The sequence below is a fragment of the Myotis daubentonii genome, chromosome 18, assembly GCF_963259705.1.
Source record: "Myotis daubentonii chromosome 18, mMyoDau2.1, whole genome shotgun sequence".
Taxonomy (NCBI): domain Eukaryota; kingdom Metazoa; phylum Chordata; class Mammalia; order Chiroptera; family Vespertilionidae; genus Myotis; species Myotis daubentonii.
In genome coordinates this window covers 6970271-6992541 of record NC_081857.1, presented here as the reverse complement: position 1 = coordinate 6992541, position 22271 = coordinate 6970271, and the positions used below count along the sequence as shown (strand labels likewise).

The 22271-nt window shown below is 50.2% G+C and overlaps 1 protein-coding gene across 2 annotated transcripts; it reads right to left on the bottom strand.

The window, feature by feature from the left end:
- Window positions 1-10275: 10275 nt before the first annotated feature.
- On the bottom strand, window positions 10276-20487 carry SLAMF8 (SLAM family member 8). 2 transcript variants are annotated; one of them, XM_059673628.1, is made up of 5 exons: window positions 20310-20487; window positions 16460-16786; window positions 13006-13302; window positions 12800-12922; window positions 10276-10915 (listed from the first exon to the last, which is right to left on the bottom strand). In XM_059673628.1, exons 1-5 carry the CDS (start codon window positions 20386-20388, stop codon window positions 10851-10853), a joined length of 891 nt encoding a protein of 296 aa, XP_059529611.1. In that variant the 5' UTR covers window positions 20389-20487; the 3' UTR covers window positions 10276-10850. The 2 variants fall into 2 exon arrangements, with proteins under 2 accessions (XP_059529611.1, XP_059529612.1); XM_059673629.1 differs by having other exon boundaries at window positions 12824-12922; window positions 20310-20485.
- Window positions 20488-22271: the final 1784 nt, after the last annotated feature.

The window sequence follows — 22271 nt, the reverse complement described above, 5'->3', positions numbered from 1 at the left end:
GTCCTGGGACCCTGCTCTGCATTGTAGGGGATGGGGAAGATCTCAGGTTTAGCAGGTAGATGGGAATCATGATAGAAAAAAGGCCAGGGGAGAGGACCCTATAGTCAGCCCTGCCCTTAACATTGGTACTGATAACTCAAACTAACAGTTTGCTACATAAAACATGTCCTGGCCTCTGACATTGACGAATATACCTTCACAATGGCCCGGAAGGCCAGATTACACTCAGAGATCTTGGACTCTTTGGATTTCACACCAGAGCTTGGTAGCATAGGAAGAACTGTCCCCCAGCCCCAGGACTGAGGCCAGACCCCTTCTCTTTCACCCACAAATCTTTCCCACACTGTGAAGCGCCTTCATATTTGAGCTCCATGCAGACCCCCAAAGCTGCCCTTTAGCTACGCTCAGACCTAGGGGTGCACATATAGGTAGTTTGGAAAGGGGCTTGTTCCAGATTCCCGTGTGGACAGGGAATTCCATGATTCTGGATTCTTTTTTTTTTAAAAAATATATTTTATTGATTTTTTACAGAGAGGAAGGGAGAGGGATAGAGAGTCAGAAACATCGATGAGAGAGAAACATCGACCAGCTGCCTCCTGCACACCCCCCACTGGGGATGTGCCCGCAACCCAGGTACATGCCCTTGACCGGAATCGAACCTGGGACCCCTCAGTCCGCAGGCCGACGCTCTATCCACTGAGCCAAACCGGTTACGGCCATGATTCTGGATTCTTAGTGCGTTACAGGCCCGGGGCAGGGGCCCTCTTGCCTTGGTGGAAGCCTGGTACTGTCTGCCTTTGGCCTCCTAGGAGTAACTGGCCAGGGGATGGACTGACAGACATCCTGTGTGCTCATCCTTTCTGGACATAGTCTCCAGAGGAATCAACTCTCTACTACCTGCTGCCTGGAGTTCGCTGAGGCTCTCGCTGGCACCTCTGGGCTCCGGTGTGCACCCAGCCCCTCTCAGGAGTGCATGGGAGACAGCTCCGCACCTTCTCCTTTTCCTGGGTGCTCAGGCCTCAGGGTACCAGGCAAGCTGGGAGCTCAGCCCCATCCCTGCACTCCTGTCCCTCTTCCTGGAGTGGCCAGGCCTGCTGTCAGGCTTACTGTCATCTTTGTCTTTCACATTCTCATGTGCCGGAAGCCGGTCCATCCTTGCTGCTTGACACAGTCGCTGCAGGGAAGAGACATCTGCACAGCTTATGTTCCAAGGGACCTGGTGTATATGGCATACTGTTCTTAATATGTTTGCTCCCCTTCTTGGTGCTATGTGTTTTAACCAAGGTCACCTCTCTGAGAAAGGTTGTTTACCCAGGTAGGGATTTTTCCCTGAAGTTAGGGAGGGGATAAAACCCCTTAACTAAGTGCCAGGCGGGTAGTTAATCACTTTAACTATGACCAATCACCCTTAAGCTACATAATCTTTACTCCCTGGAATGGAGATAAGAAATGCCCTAACCTTTGGAATAGAAATTGATAGGATTAAGATCAACTGGTATAAATACAGATGTAACAAGACAATAAAACAGAACTTGCTGGACATCCTGGACAGAACTTGGCTAGAGACAGCTCTGAGCACAGGCCGGGGGCTGTGACATGGTTTACTCCTTGGAATCACTTATTGACACACTTCTCCATTAGCATGTAACCTCTTTGAGGGCAGGGATGGTGATGCCACTATTTAGACATCTCTGTGTCCAAGTTGGTACTGGTGGCCAGTAGGTGATGAGTAAATGCTCCCTGAATGAACAGACACATGCATTTCCTGCTCTACAGATTCCTGTTCAAACTTCTTTTTGTATTTTATTTTGTTAGACCAACTGCCACTTGTGATAAGCTATCTTGCAACTCCTCCCTATGCCCCTAAGGGGGGAACTCTTGACCCCAGCGAGGCCAGTCAAGTTCAATCTGTTTGTTGGGAATTTTAATCTTCAGTGAGCAACACGGGAACAGAAAATATTCCATGGGGGCCCTTGAGGAGGTTGTCCTGAGGCCTGCATCCCTGAGGCCACCTGGCGTGTCCTTCCTAAGGCCTGGTTGGTCAGAGTTTTCTCTGGTCTCTGAGTGCTATAGGCTGAATTTTTGTGTGCTCCCAAAATGTATATGCTGAAACCTACTGCCCAGTATGATGGTGTTTGAAGGTGAGCTCTTTGGGGGTGGGGGGTTAGGTCTTGAGGGTGAAGCCTTCATGAGTGGGATTAGTGCCCGTAGAAGAGAAACCCAGGAGCCTTCCCTCACCCCCTGTACTGTGTGAGGACACAGCAAGAAGATGGCTCTCTATGAACCAAAAAGTGGGCTCTCACTAGACACTAAATCTGCTGGTCCTTGATCTTGGACTTCCAGCTTCCAGAACTGGGAGAAATAAATATCTGTTGATTATAAGCCTCCTAGACTATGGTATTCTCTTACAGCAGCCTAAACCAAGACACTTCTCTACCCACACCTTTCTAATAATTCCTTCTTTTGCTTTAGTTAAAACCAGAGTTGTCTTCTTTGCTTGCATCCAAAGAACTCTGATACAAGTGTTGTCCCGTTATTCTGAAATCTTCTAAAGAACATGATTTCTTAAAGGGCCCTGTGATCATATTCATTTATTTGACTGCTTTTATGCTACTTTTTTATGTGCTTTCGTACTACTACTCCCCATCAAGCTCTCCTGTGAATCCGGTTCTGATCTATTTCCTGAGTGATATACTGAGGAGAATGGCAGAACAAAGGGAGCTAGCATAATTCTACTTTATAGGAAGCACAGATTGTGTCTGACACCTGGGCCAGATCCCTTCATTGGCCTCTTTTGTTCCACTGTCTATGCATTCATTCTTTAATTTATAATTCATTCTCAATGTCAGAAGGATCTGGTGGAGTGTCCAGGGCAGGAATGGAAAATTGGTTTCATCTTGGCTCCCCACTTCAATGAATTGTTGGGGTTACTTGATGTACTGCATGTGGACTCAGTGGGAAGAGTGTGCCACAATTAATTATCTACGTTCAACATGGCCTTTGAAGGCAGGTTCTTTATTGGATACAACTTCCCACCTAACTTGTGAAATGTCTCTAGTCTACATAGCATTGTTCTGAGGTGATTTCTGCTTAAGCACATTCATTGAAACAGCTCACTTCCTATTTGGATTTCTACATTTGTTATTAAGTCCTTCCCTGGGAAGGACTGATTTAGAAAGTTAATTCTGACTCTGCCACCGACTAATTATGTAACCCTAGGGAGTAACACTATTTGGACTTCAGTTTTCCACTGAGAAATGAAAAATGAAGTGAGTAACCACAAAGTCTCCTTCCAGCTTTAGGACTATTATTCATGAGTCAATATCTGCCTTTCAGTGTCACGTTCCACTGGCCTCAGCCACACAACCTGGCTTGCAGGAGAGCCTGTCAACTATCTGGGGACTTGTGGCCGTCTAAGCTGTTTGTTCAAGGTGAAACATGACTGGTTTCTTTAATCATTTCTTGAATGATAAGGTTTCTAGACTCTTCACCACCTTCGTCATTCTCTTCTGGACATTGAAGTTTTCCAGTGTCTCCCTGGAAGTGAAGTGTGCCTTCCAGAACTGGACGGCCAGTTGTGCAGTGGGAGTGTCCCCACTACTCACTCATGTGCTCGGTCTGGCCCTCCTGGCAGATGGGACCCACGTGAGTAGTGCACAATCCGAGGGGAGGCACCGGCTGAGACTGTGCCGGATCTGGGGATGTGCTGTGTTAGAGGCCCTCTTTCAGGCTGCATGCAGAACAGATGCAGGGAGCCACTGAGTCAGAGCTGGAGGGAGATGGTGTTTCTCTGCAGACCAGTAAGTTACCAAGTGCTGATGAACTGAACAGGTGCTACTTCTAATAATGGTGGAAGGAAGATCTTCCAGAGATGTCCAGATGAATGTTTGCAGCCATTGTTTTTAAACAAGGCACTGGGTGCTCCTGTCTCCATTGATTAAAATAATGTCTCTCTAACCCTTTTCTTTTCTCTAACCATCTCTCCATTCTCTCTGACATCATGTCACATGACACCTTTGCCCCATCAGCTCTTGTATTTGTCCTTTGCACAGAAGGACAGATACAGAGGGTCTTGCTCAAGGAAAATATAACAAAAACAAGTAAAAGCAAAAACAGATTTGGAGAGGACTGGTCTTGAGCCTACTGGAAATAATAGTACAAAGGTTGCCATAGGGCTCTCCTGGCCATCCTCACCCCAGGGAAGGGGAATTCTGAAGACTGCAAGGTCCCATGTGCTGTGACCCAACGCCATTACTCTGACACTCCCCTTCCACTCTCAGCCCCTTGTTTTTGTGTGTTTTTTAAAAATATATTTTATTGATTTTTTTTATAGACTGGAAGGTAGAGGGATAGAGAATTAGAAACATCAATGAGAGAGAAACATCGATCAGCTGCCTCCTACACACCTCCTACTGGGGATGTGCCCGCAACCAAGGTACATGCCCTTGACCGGAATCGAAGCTGGGACCTTTCAGTCTGCAGGCCGACACTATCCACTGAGCCAAACCAGTTGGGGCTGTTTTTTAATTTATTTATTTTAATTGAGGTAACATCTACAATAATAAAAGCGTAATATGCTAATTAGACCGGACATCCGAATGACCTTCTGGACCTCCTTCTGGATGACCTTCTGGATGAAGGCAGGGCTGCGAGGGCCAAGGCAAGCCACCATGGCTGCAAGGGCCGAGCCCCTTGCATGAATTTCATGCATCTGGCCTCTAGTTGGCTAATAACATTAAATAATTTCAGGTGTACAATGTTATAATTCTTCACCTGTACCCATTTTACCCTTCCCTTCCCCGCTTCTCTTCTCATAACCACCACTCTGTGGTCTGTATCCATGAGTTTGTTTTTGTGTTGTTTTGTTTGTTACATTTTCATTTTTTAAAAATATATTTTATTGATTTTTTACAGAGAGGAAGGAAGAGGGATAGAGAGTTAGAAACATCACTCAACTGCCTCCTGCATACCTCCCACTGGTGATGTGCCTGCAACCAAGGTACATGCCCTTGACTGGAACCAAACCTGGGACCCCTCAGTCCACAGGCCGACGCTCTACCCATTGAACCAAACGGGTTAGGACTAGTACATTTTCATTTTAAACAGAAAGGCAACCAATTGAATGGAAAAAATATTTGCAAATAATATATATGTCCAGGGGTTAATATCCAAAATATATAAAAAACTTACATAACTCAACAACAACCAAAACCAAACAACTCAATTAAAAAAATGGGCAGAGAATCTGAATAGACATTTTTCCAAGGAAGACATACAGATGGTCAACGGGCATGTAAAAAGATGCTCAACATCACTAATTACTAGGAAAATGTAAAACATAACCACAATAGGATACCACCTCACACCTGTTAGAATGGCTATTATCAATAGGACAAGAAATAACAAGTGTTGGCGAGGATGTGGAGAAAAGGGAAGCCTGTGCATTGTCGGTGGGATTGCAAATTGGTGCAGCCACTGTGGAAACAATTTGGAGATTCCTAAAAAAAATTAAGAATATAACTATCATATGACCCAGCAATTTCACTTCTGGGTATTTATCTGAAAAATATGAGAACACTAACTTGAAAAGATATATATAAACTCCTATGTTCATTGCAGCATTATTGACAATAGGCAAGATATGGAAACAACCTGTGTCCATCGATAGACAAAAGCACAAAGAAGAGGGGGTGTATCTATTCAATGGAATATTACTCAGCCATAAAAAATGATAAATATTGCCATTTGCAATAACATGGATGGATCTTGTGGGTGTTATGCTAAGTAAAATAAGCCAGACAGAAAAGGACAAAAGCCGTATGATGTCACTCATATGTGGAATACAACAAAAAAGTAAGAAACAAACAAACAAAACAAAACTCACTCTCTTGTTTTGACCCAGCTGCCTTGGCCTCCATTCTAGTTCTCATAAACACCAGCCATGCTCTCACTTCAGGGCCTTTCCATTGTCTGGTCTCTGGAATGCTCTTTTCCCAGACACTGCATGGCTCACTCTACTTCATTGGGTTTCTGTTCCAAGATCACCTCATCAGAAGGTGTTCTCTAATCGCCGTATCCAAAGATGGACCCCTTCTCCTCAACATAGCATTTGCTAGTCTTTCACTCGGCTGATCTTTCTTTTTTTTTTTTTTAATATTTTTTATTGATTAAGATATTACATATGTGTACCCTCTACCCCCCCCCCCCCCCCCCCCCGCTCATCCCCTCACCCCCCCGTTGTCCATGTCCATTGGTTAGGCCTATATGCTTGCATATAAGTCCTTTGGTTGATCTTTCCCCCTTGCCCCCACCCTCCCCTACCTTCCCTCCAAGGCCCGACAGTCCAATCAATGCCTCTCCGTCTCTGGATCAGTCCTTGTTCATCAGTTTATGTTGTTCATTATATTCCACAAATGAGTGAGATCCTGTGGTATTTATCCGCTCTCCAGTTCCATCCATGCTGTGGCAAATGGTAAGAGTTCCTTTTTCTTCTTCCTCTTCTTAAAGGATACCTTTCAGCATTTCATATAATACTGGTTTGGTGGTGATGAACTCCTTTAGCTTTTTCTTATCCGTGAAGCTCTTTATCTGACCTTCCATTCTGAATGATAGCTTTGCTGGATAAAGTAATCTTGGTTGCAGGTTCTTGCTATTCATCTCTTTGAATATTTCTTGCCACTCTCTTCTGGCCTGCATGGTTTCTGTTGAGAAATCAGCTGACAGTCGAATGGGTACTCCCTTGTAGGTAACTGACTGTCTTTCTCTTGCTGCTTTTAAGATTCTCTCTTTATCTTTTGCTCTTGGCATTTTAATTATGATGTGTCTTGGTGTGGTCCTCTTTGGATTCCTTTTGTTTGGGGTTCTCTGCGCTTCCTGGACTTGTAAGTCCATTTCTTTCACCAGGTAGGGGAAGTTTTCTGTCATTATTTCTTCAAAAAGGTTTTCAATATCTTGCCCTCTCTCTCCTTCTGGTACCCCTATAATTCTGATGTTGGTACGCTTGAAGTTGTCCCAGAGGTTCCTTACACTATCTTCATATTTTTTGAATCTCTTTTCTTTTTTCTTTTTCGGTTGGGTATTTTTTGTTTCTTTGTATTTCAAATCTTTGACTTGATTCTTGGGATCCTCTTGTCTGCTGTTGGATCTCTGTAAATTATTCTTTATTTCAGTCAGTGTATGCTTAATTTCTAGTTGGTCCTTTTTCATGTCCTCCATGGTCTCACTATACTCCTTGAGGGATTCATTAAATTTATCGGCGGTTTCCATAAAATTCTTGAAAAACCTTATAAACGTGGCCTTGAACTCTATATCCAGTCATTTGCTTTCCTCCGTTTCTGCCATTTGTGACCTTTTTCTTTGTCTCCGCATTTTGGCTGCTTCCCTGTGTTGATAGAGTGGCCCTGCGCGCCAGGTGTCCTGTAGGGCCCAGTGGCTCAGCCTCCCCAGTTACCTGGGGTAGACACTCTTGGTGCACTCTTGGTGCCTTGGTTGTTGTAGGATCACTGGGAGGAATTGACCTCCAGGCCAATTGGCTGTGGGAATCAGCTGTGTCTGAAGTGGGAGAATGGTCCCCCTCTGACCACTGGGTGCAGTGGCTCCTGGATCTAAGGAGGTGCTAATTCAGCCCCTGCCTGAGGCCACACAGCAGGAGCCACGAAGAGGCTCAGCTGTGAAGCAATGCAAGCCGCTGCGGGGCCTTGGGCCTTCTCTTGGAAGTTCCGGGTCTGCCTGGCTGGGCTGTAGTTAGGTACATTCACATGCAAAAGCCTCTGCCGCAGCCTGGGTGGGGCGGGGTCTCAGGGAGTCAAAGGGCGGTGAAAGCAGCTATGGTGATTCTCCGCGCCCGGAGCGGCGCGTCTCAGTGTCCCGGCAACGGCTGCAAGCACCTCTGAGGGAAAGCCGCCCTCAAGTTCGCCCGCTGCCGCCCGACAGACCAGCCTCTCCCCGTATGAGCCCTGGGTCCCCAGAGACCCGCTGGAACCGGAGTTCAGAGCAGTCGGGAGCTTGTGATTCAAAAAGACAGCCGCGTCCTCAGGCACCACCCCCTTTCCGCGCGCGCGAGCCGCCGCCGTACCTCTGCACCTCACCTCTGCAGCTCCTCTGGCTCTCAGCGTGCCCCTCTTTTCCTCTAGGTGTAGAAATTACACTCAGCCAGCCTTCCTGTTGTTCTGGACGATGTTTGCTCTGACCCTTGCGGCATTCTTCAATTGTTGTGTGAGGCGACAATTTCCCGGTGTTTATCTATGCCGCCATCTTCAACTGTATTCGGCTGATCTTTCTTAACAGAATCTACAAACACCTGGCCTATACGTACTTGCTTATTTATTACCTAGAATATAAACTCTGTAAAGGAAGGGCATTGCTTTGTCCACTGCTGATTTCCTAGTGTCTTGAAGGGCATCCAGCACACACTTGACCCTCAGTCAATACTTGTTCTTGTGTGACTTTTAAAGCATCAATCCACGTGCCCATTAACACACATATTGTTCTCACAGAAGCACTTTGAGTTTTTCTCAAAGGAGGTTAATTAGTCCACTAGTTGACAAGTGAGTCATTGGGGATGGGAACATCAATTTATCTGAACAGAATAGATCTGTTCAAAAAAGTCCTGCTGCGCCGCCCTACAAACCACTGTCTAAATGAGGTCACTAAGAGTTACCCTGTGAAGGGAGAACTGCGGGCCCCACCCCATCCGCAGCTGCTCTGATCTGAGATGGGACTCTGGGGATGAAGGAAAGTAAGGTGGGGCGTGGTATGTGTGTGTGTGTGTGTGCTCCCTTCATACAACCACCATGGCCCTTGCTAGATCTTGGGCTTTCTCTTTCACATAATTTTAGGAACTGAGGCCAGTTTTGCATGATTCACTAGCTGGCAGGTGGGGGCAACACAAGCTGCCAGGTTGGGTGGCCCTGTGCATGCTCAGGTGGACTTGGGGGTGATGGGAGAGAAGTGGGTACAGGGAAGGCATGAAGATTAGGTGGAGCCAGCTGACCAGCAGGGCACCTCTGAGCGGAGCTAACAGGCAGGGGAACTCCAGGACTAGTTACATGGAGGAGTGGCAAGATGAATCTGGAGGCCAGTTGCACTGACCAGGTGTCCCAGGTGAAGTGAGTGCACAGGAATTGAGGTGAAGAGGGAAGATCCTTGGACCCGACTAACATCCTGGGTGGAACGATCGAAGCCATCCTGGAAAATACTTCAAAACCTACCCCTGTTTACTCAATGCCTCCTTCCTCTCTATTATCAAGAGTTGAGTGAGGCCCCAGGAAAAAAAATCCAATTATATGTGGAAGGGAGTAACTGTGCACCTTACCATCTACTAATCCCAAAGTTTAGCTCATCAAATATTTTTCCAGTGGCAATACCCCAGAGCTTTTCTAGACAGAATCACTCAGTGGCAGAGAGTATTTTCCAAAGATGGCCACAATAATTGCTTTCATCCAACAAGCTCTTCTTTAAAAGTGACCTTGACCATCTTCCTTTTGAGTTGTGGGTCTTGTCCCTCTCTCCTTGAACTTGGGTGGATCCTCTGCATTTGCATTTGAAAATTAGTGTGCCAGATGCCAGGATGCTTCAGCTCCCTTCCCCTTCAAAATTTTTCTTCTTCTTAGCTTTTCCTAGCTCTTTCCTCTCTCAGCCTCAGGTAGAGACACTTACCTCAAACTGAGCTGCTTTTCTTGAAGTTGTGCAAAAACTTTGGCTGGGGCAAATTTAATATCTTTTTTTTCTGGTCACTGGAGGCAAGAATCTTAAATCCCACCCCCAGATCCTATAGGAGCCACGATAGTTAACAGAGAGGGTGAAGTTATCTACTAAAAAGTTGCTATCTACAAAAAGATGTTACCTGTAAAATGGCACCCATCCCCACCATGAGATATAAACCACCCTTTGATGGTCTATAACTGTAACTTACCTTTGAGGGTCATGAACTCAAATGACCTGAAAGCCTTTCAGGCCAGAAAGAGAAACCCTTGTCCTTCACCTCCCACCTTCACCTATTTCTAGACCTTTTCTTATGACAATGCCTTGGTCATCAGGATCTCAAACTGCAGGAGCTTGGGCTAGGGCTGGGACTGGGGCTGGAAGTAGGTGATTCAGAGAGTCACAGTTAGTTCAGAGGTCTAATGTCTCTTAAAGCCTGGGACCCAGGCTGGAGGCAATCCGTTGCTGCAGGTCAGTCTGTCAGGGCTATCATAACAAAGTACCACTGACTGGGTGACTTAAATAGCAGACATTTATTTTCTCACAGTTCTGGAGACCCAAAGTCCAGGTGTCTACTGAGGCCTCACTCTTTGGCTTCAATCTCTCTGTGCCCTCCCATGGCTGTTTCTCCCTGTGTGTGCATTTCTGGTGTCGCTCCTCTTCTTATAAGGACCCCAGGCATATTACTAGTAAATTAGGGCCCTATTCCAATGACTTCATTTAACCTTAACTATATCTTTAAAGGCCCTATCTCCAAATAGTCGTATTTTGAGAAATTTGGCTTAGGATTTCAACAAATGCAATGGTGGGAAGTGAATGACCTGCACAGTCACTGTCCCTGTGGGTCCTGGAGAATGTCCAGTGTCCTTTAGGGAATATCTTCTTAGGCCCATCTTGCCCAGACCAAAGCCAGGGCATGCAATATGGCCAGAGGGAAGGGAGAGAGTGTGGAAGGTTGTGCCAATGATTCCTGTCCTCCCAATGTGACGGCTGCCCAGGCTGCCCCTGGAGAGTGCAACGGTGTCTCACAGGAGCTACGAGGACCATGGTAGTTTCCAGGCACCAACTAGGTCCTGGACCATCATGTGCCTGGGCAGTGGGGTTCCTCATGAGCCCACATCAGTTTATCTCCTCCCTCAGGGCAGAGCCTACACAAGGGGGTTCTCTGTCTGTAGAGTGACTTCATCAGCACAGACTTCCTTCTTCTTTCTCCCTGCAAGGAGATAAGATAGAAGGTTACCCCTCCAATGTTTAGAATCTTAGTAACATTGGCCCAGCCCAAGGTCACCTCAAGCAAAAAACCAAACACACCCACAACCCTCCCCCCGCCCCCCATTTTATCAAGACCATGGAAAAGGAGATGCTTCAAAGACAAGTAGTTCTTCCTAATGTCTAGCCTCCCTCGGCAGCTATGCCATGCATTTAGCTATAAAGCGTACAGAAAGTTAGAGCTGGGATGGACCCAATTAAATGGCCAGAAGCCACATGGCAGAGCCAGAGCCAGCTCTGGACTCCCTGTGAGGAGCCTTTCTGTCCTTCTCAGTGGCCAAAGCCACTCTTTTCTGAGCCTTGACAACGTTAAGCTGAGTGAGAGAAGGTTGATTAGGGAGGGATGGCCAAGGGGTTTGGGGGTTCTTTTGGGGGTAATGAAAATGTTCTAAAATTGATTGTGGTGATGGATACACAACTCTGTGAATACAATAAAAGCCACTGAATTGTATGCACTTTATTTTTTTAAAAATATATTTCTTTATTGATTTCAGAGAGGAAGGGAGAAGGAGAGAGAGATAGAAACATCAATGATGAGAGAGAATCATTGATCGGCTGCCTCCTGCACACCCCCTACTGGGGATCGAGCCGCAACCCAGGCATGTGCCCTTGGCAGGAATCGAACCCGGGACCCATCAGTCCGCAGGCCGACGCTCTATCCACTGAGCCATGCCGGCCAGGGCTATATGCAGTTTAAATGGGTGAATTGTATGGCATGTGAATTATATTTCAATAAAGCTGTTAAAACAAAAAGCTGCTCTTTCCCGGCTTCTACATAAATCCCGGGGACCGCCTGGGACAGACAGGGCTCCTGGATGGGGTGTGACCTCAGCTGCTTTCCCCCATCCCCAGGGAAAGAACATACAAGAGCCAGTCCTCTGCTCCATTTCTATGCTGAGCGTCTCAGGCCTCATGCCTCCTTCTCCTTGCTGACCCGCTCTCTCCACCCTGGGCGAGCAAGCCACACAGCCTGCGATGCACAAAACCAGGAAGCCCAGGCCACTGGAGGTGCTCCTTTCAGGGGCAGGGCATTCGGGGCAAAGGCAGGGCTGATGGGTGTAGAGCTCAGAACCTGGCTGACCACTGAGTTTCCCCTTTCTTCTCCTTGACAAAGAGGCACGATCAGCTCCCAGGCAGACAGCACTTTGCTCAGAGAATATTTTCTAGGCAACAAGGGGTTGGGATTCGACTAAACTTTTACTCTACAAACCTTTATTGATACAGAAACTATTGCTAGATGCCCAGTGGTGACCCAGCATTTGCCTTTAAAGGGTTAAGAATTTAGTGCGAGAGTAAGTGCAATCAGTGCTGTAAGTGGGGTAAGCGATGGGCGTTAAAGGCAGAACATTAGCCAGCCAGTGTGGCTCAATGTTGAGCATCGACCTATGAACCAGAAGGTCACAGTTCAATTCCCAGTCAGGGCATGTGCCCAGGTTGCGAGATTGATCTCTGTTGTGGGGCGTGCAGGGGCAGCCAATCAATGATTCTCTCTCATCATTGATGTTTCTATCTCTTTCTCCTCCCCCTCTTTGACATAGATAAAATATAGATCTTATAGGAGATAATCCAATGAAGGAGTTGAGTGGGAAATCATGGAAAGTGTGTTCCAGACAGGGAAAATGGAATGTGCAAAGGCCTGAAGATGTATGTAAGAGAATAGCTCACTTGAAGAGCTACAAAAGAACTCAATTCTTATTGGAGGCCAGAATGCAAGATGGAGAGGGCCAAGAGATGAGGTGGGAGAGGTATAGAGGGCAGACAATCTGAAGACAAATAGGAAGAGGTCCAAATCTGCCCATCTTTCCAGTAGATTTAGCTCCCCACCCACCTCCAGCACGTGCAGAACTCCCACCTGAGCAGGGGCCCCAGTACCAGGCAGAGAGACCGGCCAGGACCAGAAGCAGCAAGACGGGCACCACCACCAGCAGCACATCCTTGTAGGAGGCCTTCCCTGGGGCAGGACATGGAGGGGGCAGGGTCAGAAGTGGACTTGATGCTTCACTACCCCACATTGACCCTTGACCTGTGGCATACCTGCCTCATGATGGCAGCTCTCCCAGGGGGTGACTATAGTCGAATTCCAGCTGACGGGGTTGGAGACAATGCAGGAAAAGGCCATGCCCTTGTCTTCTGGTCCCAGCGAAACCCTCAACACCTGTCCATCTGTGAAGAGGCCATGTGGCTTGATACCAAAGTCAATGGTCCCCTCCTGTCGCCAGCTATAGGTTATGTCACTGATGTTGGGGACCCAACAGGACAGGAAAGCCTGGCAGGTCTTGGAAGGCTGAGATACAGCAATGAACACTTGTACCGTAGGCCTGGGTACTGCATCTGGGCAAAAATAGTAGAGCAGGTCTGGGTTACTGGGGTGTTGGGCAGGGCCCTCGCCCTGGCTCTGGGATCCACACCGGGGTAGGTAACGCCTCTGACTAGTCCACTCTTGTTCCAAAACCTTGTCTGGCTTCCTGTTGACCGCAGGACCAAAGCTGAATTCCTAAGTGTGGGATTCAAAATCCTCCATAAAATGGTTGATGTCCATCTCTCCAGCTATCCCTCCTGCTAGTCCTCCCTAATTTCCAGTTCTCTGAAACATGTCATGCTCTTCCATGCTCCCATATGTCTCAGCAGTGCACACATACCTTTATCTTCTCGGCCCCCTAGAAAACGGTGGGCCCAGCTTGGACACACTGCCTGCTGCCCTGACTGCAAAGCCTTCCCTGACACTCCAGGTGTGGTGCTGAGCTTTCCAAGCCCTCTGTCTGTCTCTTGTCATAGCACTTCCCCCATGATATATCAACCAGAGAGATGGTGAGCATTTATCACATCAGGCAAAAACAAAACAACAACCAAAACAACAGCAGCAGCAGCAGCCCATCATACACATGCCTGGACTTTTGGAGATTAGAGTTTGGTGAGGCAGACAAATGCTGACAAGAAATGATTAAGAAAATAATTACAATGGTGCAAATAGGGCTATGAAGGGGCTCTGTCTTGTTATCTTCATAACCCTCACTCTCTAGGTGTTCAGCTGCCTGGGACATTCAACAAACTGGTGTCCTGCTCCCCTTTCCTACGCAGGTTGATGAGTCAGTCCCGGGTTTCCCTGGCAAGGGGGGCCAGCGGGAGAGCCTGCTGGTGACAGTGAGGGCTCAGTGTCTGACAGCATTCCAAAGCCAAGCGAGTAAAACCTCATGGATGCCAGCTCAGTGTGTTGGGATTTGGAATATGAAAAAAGAAAAAAGAAATGCTGGGCACACTAATAATATAAACAAAGTTTACAGGGGAGATATTTATACTCCTCAGGAGGACAAGCTGCTTCCAAACACGATGAGCACATTGACCTGTCTGGTAACTGATCTGCTAACTCAAATCCTTCTTTATCTATTGTCAGAGCAGAGCGCCTAAGGACGCTGTTTGGCAGTTTTGTGCAATTAGTTCTAATCAAGCTATGCATTTGGAAGCAATAAAACAGCAATTTCCTTACAATTTGTAATTCGGATGCTGAGAACAGGGCCTTCTGGAGCCTCGCGGAGTGGGTGCTGCATGTGTTCTCACACTCAGTGTCCTCATCTCCCACGGGCGGCAGCTGAGACTCAACAAGGGAGAAGCCCCAGGGCTGCCTGTACGGTTGTGTAGGTTACTCACTGCACGAGGGCCTTGGCCAGGGGGGAACAGGGGGAGGTGGGGGTGCTGAAACCCAGCCAGCATGCTGTTTGCCAAACTGGACTCCTGGTTCAGGGCCGCATGCATCCAGAGGGACACCCGTCTAAGTGCTTGTCAGCACCCTGAGTGGCAGCCAGTTAGCTGTCTCAGGGAGGGGGCGGGGTGTTTCTCTCCTCCCAATTTGCTACTGCCTTTCTCTCCCTCATGGTTTCCCTCTTCCTAGCTGTCACCCCTACTCTCCATCCTGAATTTGAACCTTGTCTTCCCCTCTACGCTACCAAATTTCCAAGGTTTTACTACAATTGTGCTTTGGGGTCATTCACATATCATTTCCAAGCCACTAGGTATCTAAATGAGAGCTGGAAGGCCACTGTTTTTTCTTGACCAGAAGAAAAGGTGGTAGAGGTGGAGGTGATGGCGGAGGGGTGGAGGTAGAGGTAGAAATAGTAATAGTGGTAGAAGTAATGGTGGAGGTAGAGGTGGTAGTGGTGGTGACTGTGAAGGTGATGGGGGTAATGGAGATAGAGGTGGAGATGATAGTGGAGTGGTGAAGTTGGATAGTTATAGTGATAGAAATGATGGTGGAGGTGAAGGTGGTGGTAATGGTAGGGTGATGAAGGAGGAAGGTAGAGATAGTGATGGTGGAGGTACATGTGGAGGTAGTGATAGTGGTAGAAGTGATGGTGGAGGTGGAGATGGTAGTGGTGGTGGAGGTAGTGGGGGTGGAGATGGAGGTAGTGATAGGGTGATGAAGGAGGAAGGTGGTGAAGGTGGAGGTAGTGATGGTGGAGGTGGAGGTAGAGATAGTGGTAGAAGTGATGGTGGAGGTAGTGATGGTGGAGGTACATGTGAAGGTAGTGTTAGTGGTAGAAGTGATGGTGGAGGTAGAGGCGGTGATAGTGGTAGGTGATGTAGGAGGAAGGTGGTGATGGTGGAGGTGAGGATGGAGGAAGATGTGGAGGTAGTGATAGTGGTAGAGGTTATGGTAGAGGTGGTTGTGATGGAGGTGGAGGTGAAGTTGCTGGAAAGAAAGCCCCTTTCTGTCCCCAGTGAATTCAGACACCTGAGCTGAAGTGCTGAACGAGGCTGCATGAATGACCCTGCAAACCCACATGGAGCAGAGGTCTGCCTGCTGAGCCAGGCTAACCTACAGAATTGTGAGAAATAAAATAGCTGTCTTTAGCCAATAAGGTTGGAGATGGTACGTTTTGCAACTACGAGTGACTGAAAGAACCCATGCATGTTATATATAGTTAAGATCTCTAAATATATCTGAAATAACTCTTTTAAAATATAAAATAAAAATTCTGTACTTCTAACTATAGTTGAATTATAAATTTTAATAAAAACATAGTGCCATAGTTTGATTGGCAATATTTCCCCGTTTAGTGGCACAGAAAATAATGGCATGTCTTAATCTGATACCTTTGGACTGGTGAGGCACAGGTGAACTTCCGTCCCAGATGCTTTCCCAGCCCCACTGCACTTCACTGCCATGAGCATCTATGTGGCAACCTCACCGATGCCCACTTTACTAATGAGATGGCGAATGTCGGAGCTCAGCCTTGTGTCTAAGACCACTGAGTCCGGAAAATGCCACGCTGGGCTCAGACTAGGACTGTAGAGCTGGGCTGCTCCCGATCCAGCTGCCTGGGGGAACCTAAGGAGCGTTCTCAGATGCGGCTGCAGGAGACTCTCTGAATCAGCCACGGAGTCAGAGGCCCAAGGTTTCTGGAACCCAGTTCTCCAGCTCCCAGGACTCAAGGTGCCCTTCCAGGACTGTGTGAGGGAAGGTGGGCAGAGAGCCAGTGCCAGGCACACTCACCATACACCTTGAGCTGCAGGGTCTGGGTCCAGGCCCGGCCTTCAGTGTCCACGAGCAACACGGAGAAGTTGCCGCTGTCCCCAGGCTCCAGCGGCCCGAGCTCCAGGCTCAGGTTGCGGTGCAGCCGGGTGCGGCCCAGGAAGTGGGAGTGGTACAGGGTCTCCAGGGAGCCCCGGAAAGACGTGGCCAGGAGCTCCTCCGAGGGCCAGAGAGACCGCCAGATGGCCTCTCGGACTTGGAAGCCAGGGTGGCACTCTGCCGCCAGCAGCACCGAGCCCCCCACCTGGCCCTGCACGTGGGCACCAGTAGCCGCGACAGGAAGCGGTGCTGCAAGAACAGAGCCACGTCACTCCGCTTGCCCAAGGCTCCTCAATCTCTCCTGCAAGCAGCACGGAGCAAATTGGGGCTCCTCTCCCCCCACTCCCTTCACCCACGTTGAGAATGCACTGTCCCAGGGGCTGGGAACAAAGTTCAAAAGAATTCATACCTGTGCTCATGGAGCTCAGAGAGGAAGCCAAGCAATTAACATATAGTAAAATATAGCAATTAAAATATAGCAAGCCAAGTGCCATCGTGGGAAAAGGGGGGGACTCTGGGAGAACACGGGTAGCGTGAGGGTGTAACCTCACCTGGTCTGGAGGGTTCAGGTAAACTGAGGCCAAAGGAGAAGCGGAATTTGCCAGGCCAAGCAGAGGGCTGGCTGGCGCGGGGATGGGAAGTGTTACAGGCTGAGGGGACAGCGTGTCCGAAGGCCTGGAGGGAGAGAGCATGTGCACAGGGAACTGAAAGTAGGTCTCTGCAGGGGGGCAGGGGGGGGGGTAAGAATGGTGCTGCAGAGCTGCGACGTAGAAACGCAGGGAATTTACAGAGAGAACCAGGTTGTGCAGGGCCCTGAGAGTGACACTGGCACCTGGGCTTTGTCCTCCGAGCAATGAGGGCCCTAGAAGAGGTTTTAGGTAAGAGAGGGACAGGATTAGAGGCCTGTGAGAGAGATCGCTCCTGGAGCAGGGCAGAGGAGGCCTGTAGGTAGGGCAAACCCGAGGCTGCTTGTGTTAACCCAGGGGTGGGGACCCTCCGGTCCTCGGGCCGTATAAGGCCCGCAAAATCGTTGGGTCTGGCCCTGCCAAGGCCTGAGGGGTGAGTTCACTAAATGTCTGGCCCAATATAGCCGGCTAATGTTTACATTGATTATTTCGAATGGCCCTCGGATGATGCTATAAAGATCCAAATGGCCCTCAACTGAAAAAGGTTCCCCACCCCTGTTTAATCCAAAGGTGAGTGATGGAAGTTTGCATTGAGGGGGAGCAACAGAGGGGAGTAGAGGTGGCAGGAACTGAGAGAGGTAAGAAGTGTAATCAGCCAAAACTGGTTTGGCTCAGTGGATAGAGCATCAGCCTGTGGACTGAAAGGTCCCAGGTTTGATTCCGGTCAAGGGCATGTACCTGGGTTGCGGGCACATCCCCAGTAGGAGATGTGCAAGAGGTGGCTCATCGATGTTTCTCTCTCATCGATGTTTCTAACTATCTCTCTCCCTTCCTCTCTGTAAAAAATCAATTAAAAAATATATTAAAAAAAGAAGAAGTGTCATCAATGGACCTGGTAGTAGATTGGGTCTGAGAAGCAAAGGAGCAAGGAGTCAAGGATGGCTCCCAGGTCCTTGGAACCCACAAGGTGCCAGTTCTCTGTGAGCCAGGACAGGAGGAGAAGCAGAAGGGGGAGAGGGGGCAGGGGGCTGAGTGCTGCTGGGAACGTGTGGAGTTTGAGGCCTGTGGGTGATGCCTCTGCTTCAAGTGCGCCCTGCCCTCTTCACAGGCTAATGTCTGCTCATCCTTGAAGCGTCAGGGTTCCCTAATCTCCCCCGTCCATCCCTGCAGGTTACACACGCATTCTCCGCGTTCCCTCAGCAGCCTGGGATCCTTGCTATGAATTGGCCTTGTTTCTCTTGTTACCGCGTGGTTATGAGTCAGTGTCTCCCGCTGGCCTGTGAGTTCCTCTCTCCATCTTTGCACTCCCAGTTCCCACTCTGTTCAGGAGGAGGATGTAGAAACTCAGCAAGTTTTACAGAACGAATGGCAGGATTTGCTGATTTACCCAGTGCCTGGCACAGTGGTGGCTGCAGGGGTGCAGGGCAGAACGAGAGGAGATGCGGGACAGACCCAGGTGCTGGGAGTTCGGTTAAGGAGACGTGCTCTGAATGGTCACTCAACCAGCCACTGGTAACTCTAGCCAGCCGTGGGCAAACTACGGCCCGCGGGCCGGATCCGGCCGGTTCGGCTGTGCTATCCGGCCCGCGGAGCCAAAAGAGCGGAGGGTTCTCTTGCTCTCCCCTCCGCTCCTTCACCACCAGCAGTGTTAACATGTATTAGTTCCCTCACACAAACACTCCATCCATGCTTTTGTTCCGGCCCTCCTGTCCAGTTTAAGAACCCATTGTGGCCCTCGAGTCAAAAAGTTTGCCCACCCTTGCCTAGCCCCTCATATGCCTCCCTGCACTCCCTGGCGCCAACCATCTCTGGTTTGATTGGCGATGACTTCAGGGGAATGCAGAGTGGAGACAGGACGTAGAGGAGAAATAGCACTGGATGGCCGTCAGGACTCCTGGGTCCTAGCCTGCCCCGCTCTGCCCAGAATGAGCCGTGTGACCTTCAGCAATTATGTTCCTTTCTGGGCTCACACCGTCCCCTCCATATAGCAAGGGGTGCACCCATCAGTTGCACTCACTTCGTTTACCACCAAGAGGCTTTTGGCCAAATTCTTTTTGCCTCCCAAGGCCAAGGATTTGAAAGATGTTTGAACCAAACAGATTTCTTTTTGTGAGGCATTTCCTTCACATGTCTAGAAATGTTGAAATCTGCAGAGATTGGAGCCCTCAAGCTTGGAGACTCTGGAGGGACACAGGACAGAGTCATCTCCAAGTCACTGTTAGTCTGAGGTGGACAAAGGTGTCTTTGTCTTGGCTACACCCCCGGACTCCCATGCCCTGGCCTTGCGGTGCTGAGCCGCGTCATACTGAGCACTTCTCACCCAAGGGAGGGAAGTCGGGCACCAGGCAGACTGCAGGGATTGCCTGGGGCTGAAGAGACCCATCAGGCAGGCATCCCATCACCAGATCATCCGCCCCCAGGCCCACATGTGCTGCATTAAACTTGCTCTCGCCTCTCATCCCTCCTTACACAGACCTCCTGACGGGCCCTGGCTTCCCACAGGCTGTTGGAAATACATCCTCAGATTGAAAGATCCCTGCTCTGCCCTGCCCTCCTTGTGCTCCTCAGACACACAGTATTTAGAATCCTCACGTGTTAGCACTGCCAGACCCGCACCATTTTCACAGCCAGCTCTTTCCAAACCACTGGTGCCACCAGCCTCAGTCTTAACAGCCTCTCCAAACTAAACCGACTTCTCCCAGGGCTGCTGCCTCCTTCCGCCCAGGACCCTGCATCTCTTTGCCTGGCCTAGTTTTAAAAGTTGCCCCAAAGCCCTGGCAGGTGTGGCTCAGTGGATAGAGCGTCGGCCTGGGGACTGAAGGGTCCTGGGTTCGATTCCCGGTCAAGGGCACATGCCTGGCTTGCAGGCTCAACCCCTAGTAGGGGTCGTTCAGGAGGCAGCCGATCCATGATTCTCTCTCATCATGGATGTTTCTCTCTCCCTCCTTCTCTCTTCCTCTCTGAAATCAATAAAAATATATTAAAAAAAAAAAAGTTGCCCCAAAGCTTGCATCAGTATTGCCGACCCCCTCCCAGTGCCTGGGTTCTTACTTGGGATTGGGGAACCCTGTGCAGACATCTGGCGAGGGGCAGCCGGCCGGAGGGGGCAGCTCTTTGAGGACGGGCCACTCACCTGCCCCACTTACCTGCCCAGAGAAGGGGCATCCACAGGGACCACACAGCCACCCTTCTCCGGAGAGCCAGGACCGCCAGCATCCAGGACATCCTCTGCCGGCGGGGAAGGCTTGAATGGGGACAGGCCGCGTGGCTGCATCGAAGGAGCTGTGACCCTTCTGGAAAGTCCCATGTGCAGAAGGAGGAATCTCCACTCAAAACCAGAGGCCCCGGAACTGAGAACATCCCGAGGAAAGTGGAAGTTGGCTGCAGGCCTGGCTGGGCTCTTCCAGGAGCCGATTCTTGTAAGTCAGTCCCTTTCCCGGGCCTTTGGCTGGATATGCAGTCGCAGGCCTCCACACAAGCCCACATCCTGTCCTCCGACTCTCTGGGGGGGCCTAAGTGGGCAACAGGGAAAGCGAAGGACCCGGGGAGGAATCCCTTAGGGCTGAAGTGGGTAAGAATGAGGGGAGGGCTGGGGCCAGATTCCAGGGGCCTGGAATCCTGGGGTTAGTGTCAGACTTTGGTTCTGGAGGCCAGCGGCTTCCCCCTGTGGCATACGAGGCTTCTGGGGGAGTCCGGGGTAGCAGGGCAGCGAGGGGCTCTCCACTCCGAGTGGTTCTGGAGCTGGTGGTCACGGGGAGGCTCTGAGCAGCTCCTCGTGGAGGGAGGGGCTGGGGGAGGACGGCATCAGGGCTGCTTGGGGAGAGAGAGGCGGCAGGGAAACCCTGGGGGCAGCGGTTGTGATGGTTCTGACCGAAGCAGGAAGGAGCTCTCCAGAGAGAGGGCAGAGCAGGGGTCCTGACAGAGCTGCCTGGCTCTGGGCAGAGGCCAAAGGAAGGCAGTCGTGATGAGCCATTGCCAAGTCCATCACTCACGCAGCAGGTATTGGCTGAGCATCTTCTCTGAGCCAGGGGCTAGGGACACACAGGTGAAAGGCACAGCGCCTGCCCTCCAGACGTCTGCAGTTGCGATGAGAAGACAGGCTAACCCAGTCATCACCACCAGCACAGGAGGGGGTCAGGGAGAACTAGGAAATACCCCCCCACCCCCACCCCACAGGGAAAACCTCAGGGTGAAACTGACGGGGAGGTGGGAGGGGGTCGGGGGGAACAGGAAAACATCCCACCTTCAGAGAAAATGGACCAGGAAGGCCCAAGAAGGGTTAAGCCTGCGGTGGCAGGTTCCCCCACTGCCATTCACTGGTCAGACCACAGCATTTACCCAGCTCCAGGGCGTGCACTGGAGTCGATTGGCTGGTGAGTTCAAGGCCTCCTGCATTCCTTAGAGAGCAGCTGCCAGTGGGCTGCCCCCAGCCTTCTCAGCCCTTCTGGAAGCCCGGACAGGCACAGTAGTGCCATCAGCCCATCTCTGCTGGGGGCCAAGGGCTTGGGGCGGGGAGAAGGTGGTGACTATGGCCAAGCAGCTGCCTGAGCTCACATGAACCTGGAGAGCTGCTGGGGGCAGAGACTCGGGGCTAGGGCACTAGGGTGGGTGTGCAAGGTGCGCCATGCCAATGGATGCCCCGACTAGCTCCCTGGACTGGCCTGATGGCTGTGTTTCCTCCCAGGGGGAGAGGTGAGGAAGGGACAGAAAGGGGGGGGGGTGTTAGAGGTGAAGAGAGAGTGGAGCAGGGAAGGAGGCAGAGGCAGAGTCCCGATAGAAGGGAGGAGCACACAGCAGGCTTTTAGGAGCCAGGGGTGAGGAGGAGGGCAGCCTTGGGGCTCTGGCGGAACTTCAAGGCTGTGCTCAGGATGGGGGCTGAGAGTGCAGGAGGAACCCCACCTACGCCCCGTCTTCCTGTCTGCCTTCAACTATGCGGTTTCCCGTTTCCATAGAATGGAGAAGCTGCTGGCACGAGCTGCAGCCGACAGCAAGCCACCAGGGCCTGGCCAGCCCCAAAGCTGCTGCCCGGGGCGGGGAGCCCAAGCCCTCCCACCCCCCTGCCAGCCAGTGCAGGCAGCAGTGCTGGGAGCAGGCAGGAAGGCTGGGTT

Bases quoted from the DNA above. Each gene is read 5' to 3' on its own strand.
- SLAMF8 (XM_059673628.1), bottom strand. From the start codon at position 20,388: ATGTCCTGGATGCTGGCGGTCCTGGCTCTCCGGAGAAGGGTGGCTGTG. The intron at 13,303-16,459 runs GTGAGTGTGCCT...ATTTTTGCCCAG, and splicing joins CCTGCAGCTCAAGGTGTATG to ATGCAGTACCCAGGCCTACG. The intron at 12,923-13,005 runs GTATGCCACAGG...GTCCTGCCCCAG, and splicing joins GAGCTGCCATCATGAGGCAG to GGAAGGCCTCCTACAAGGAT.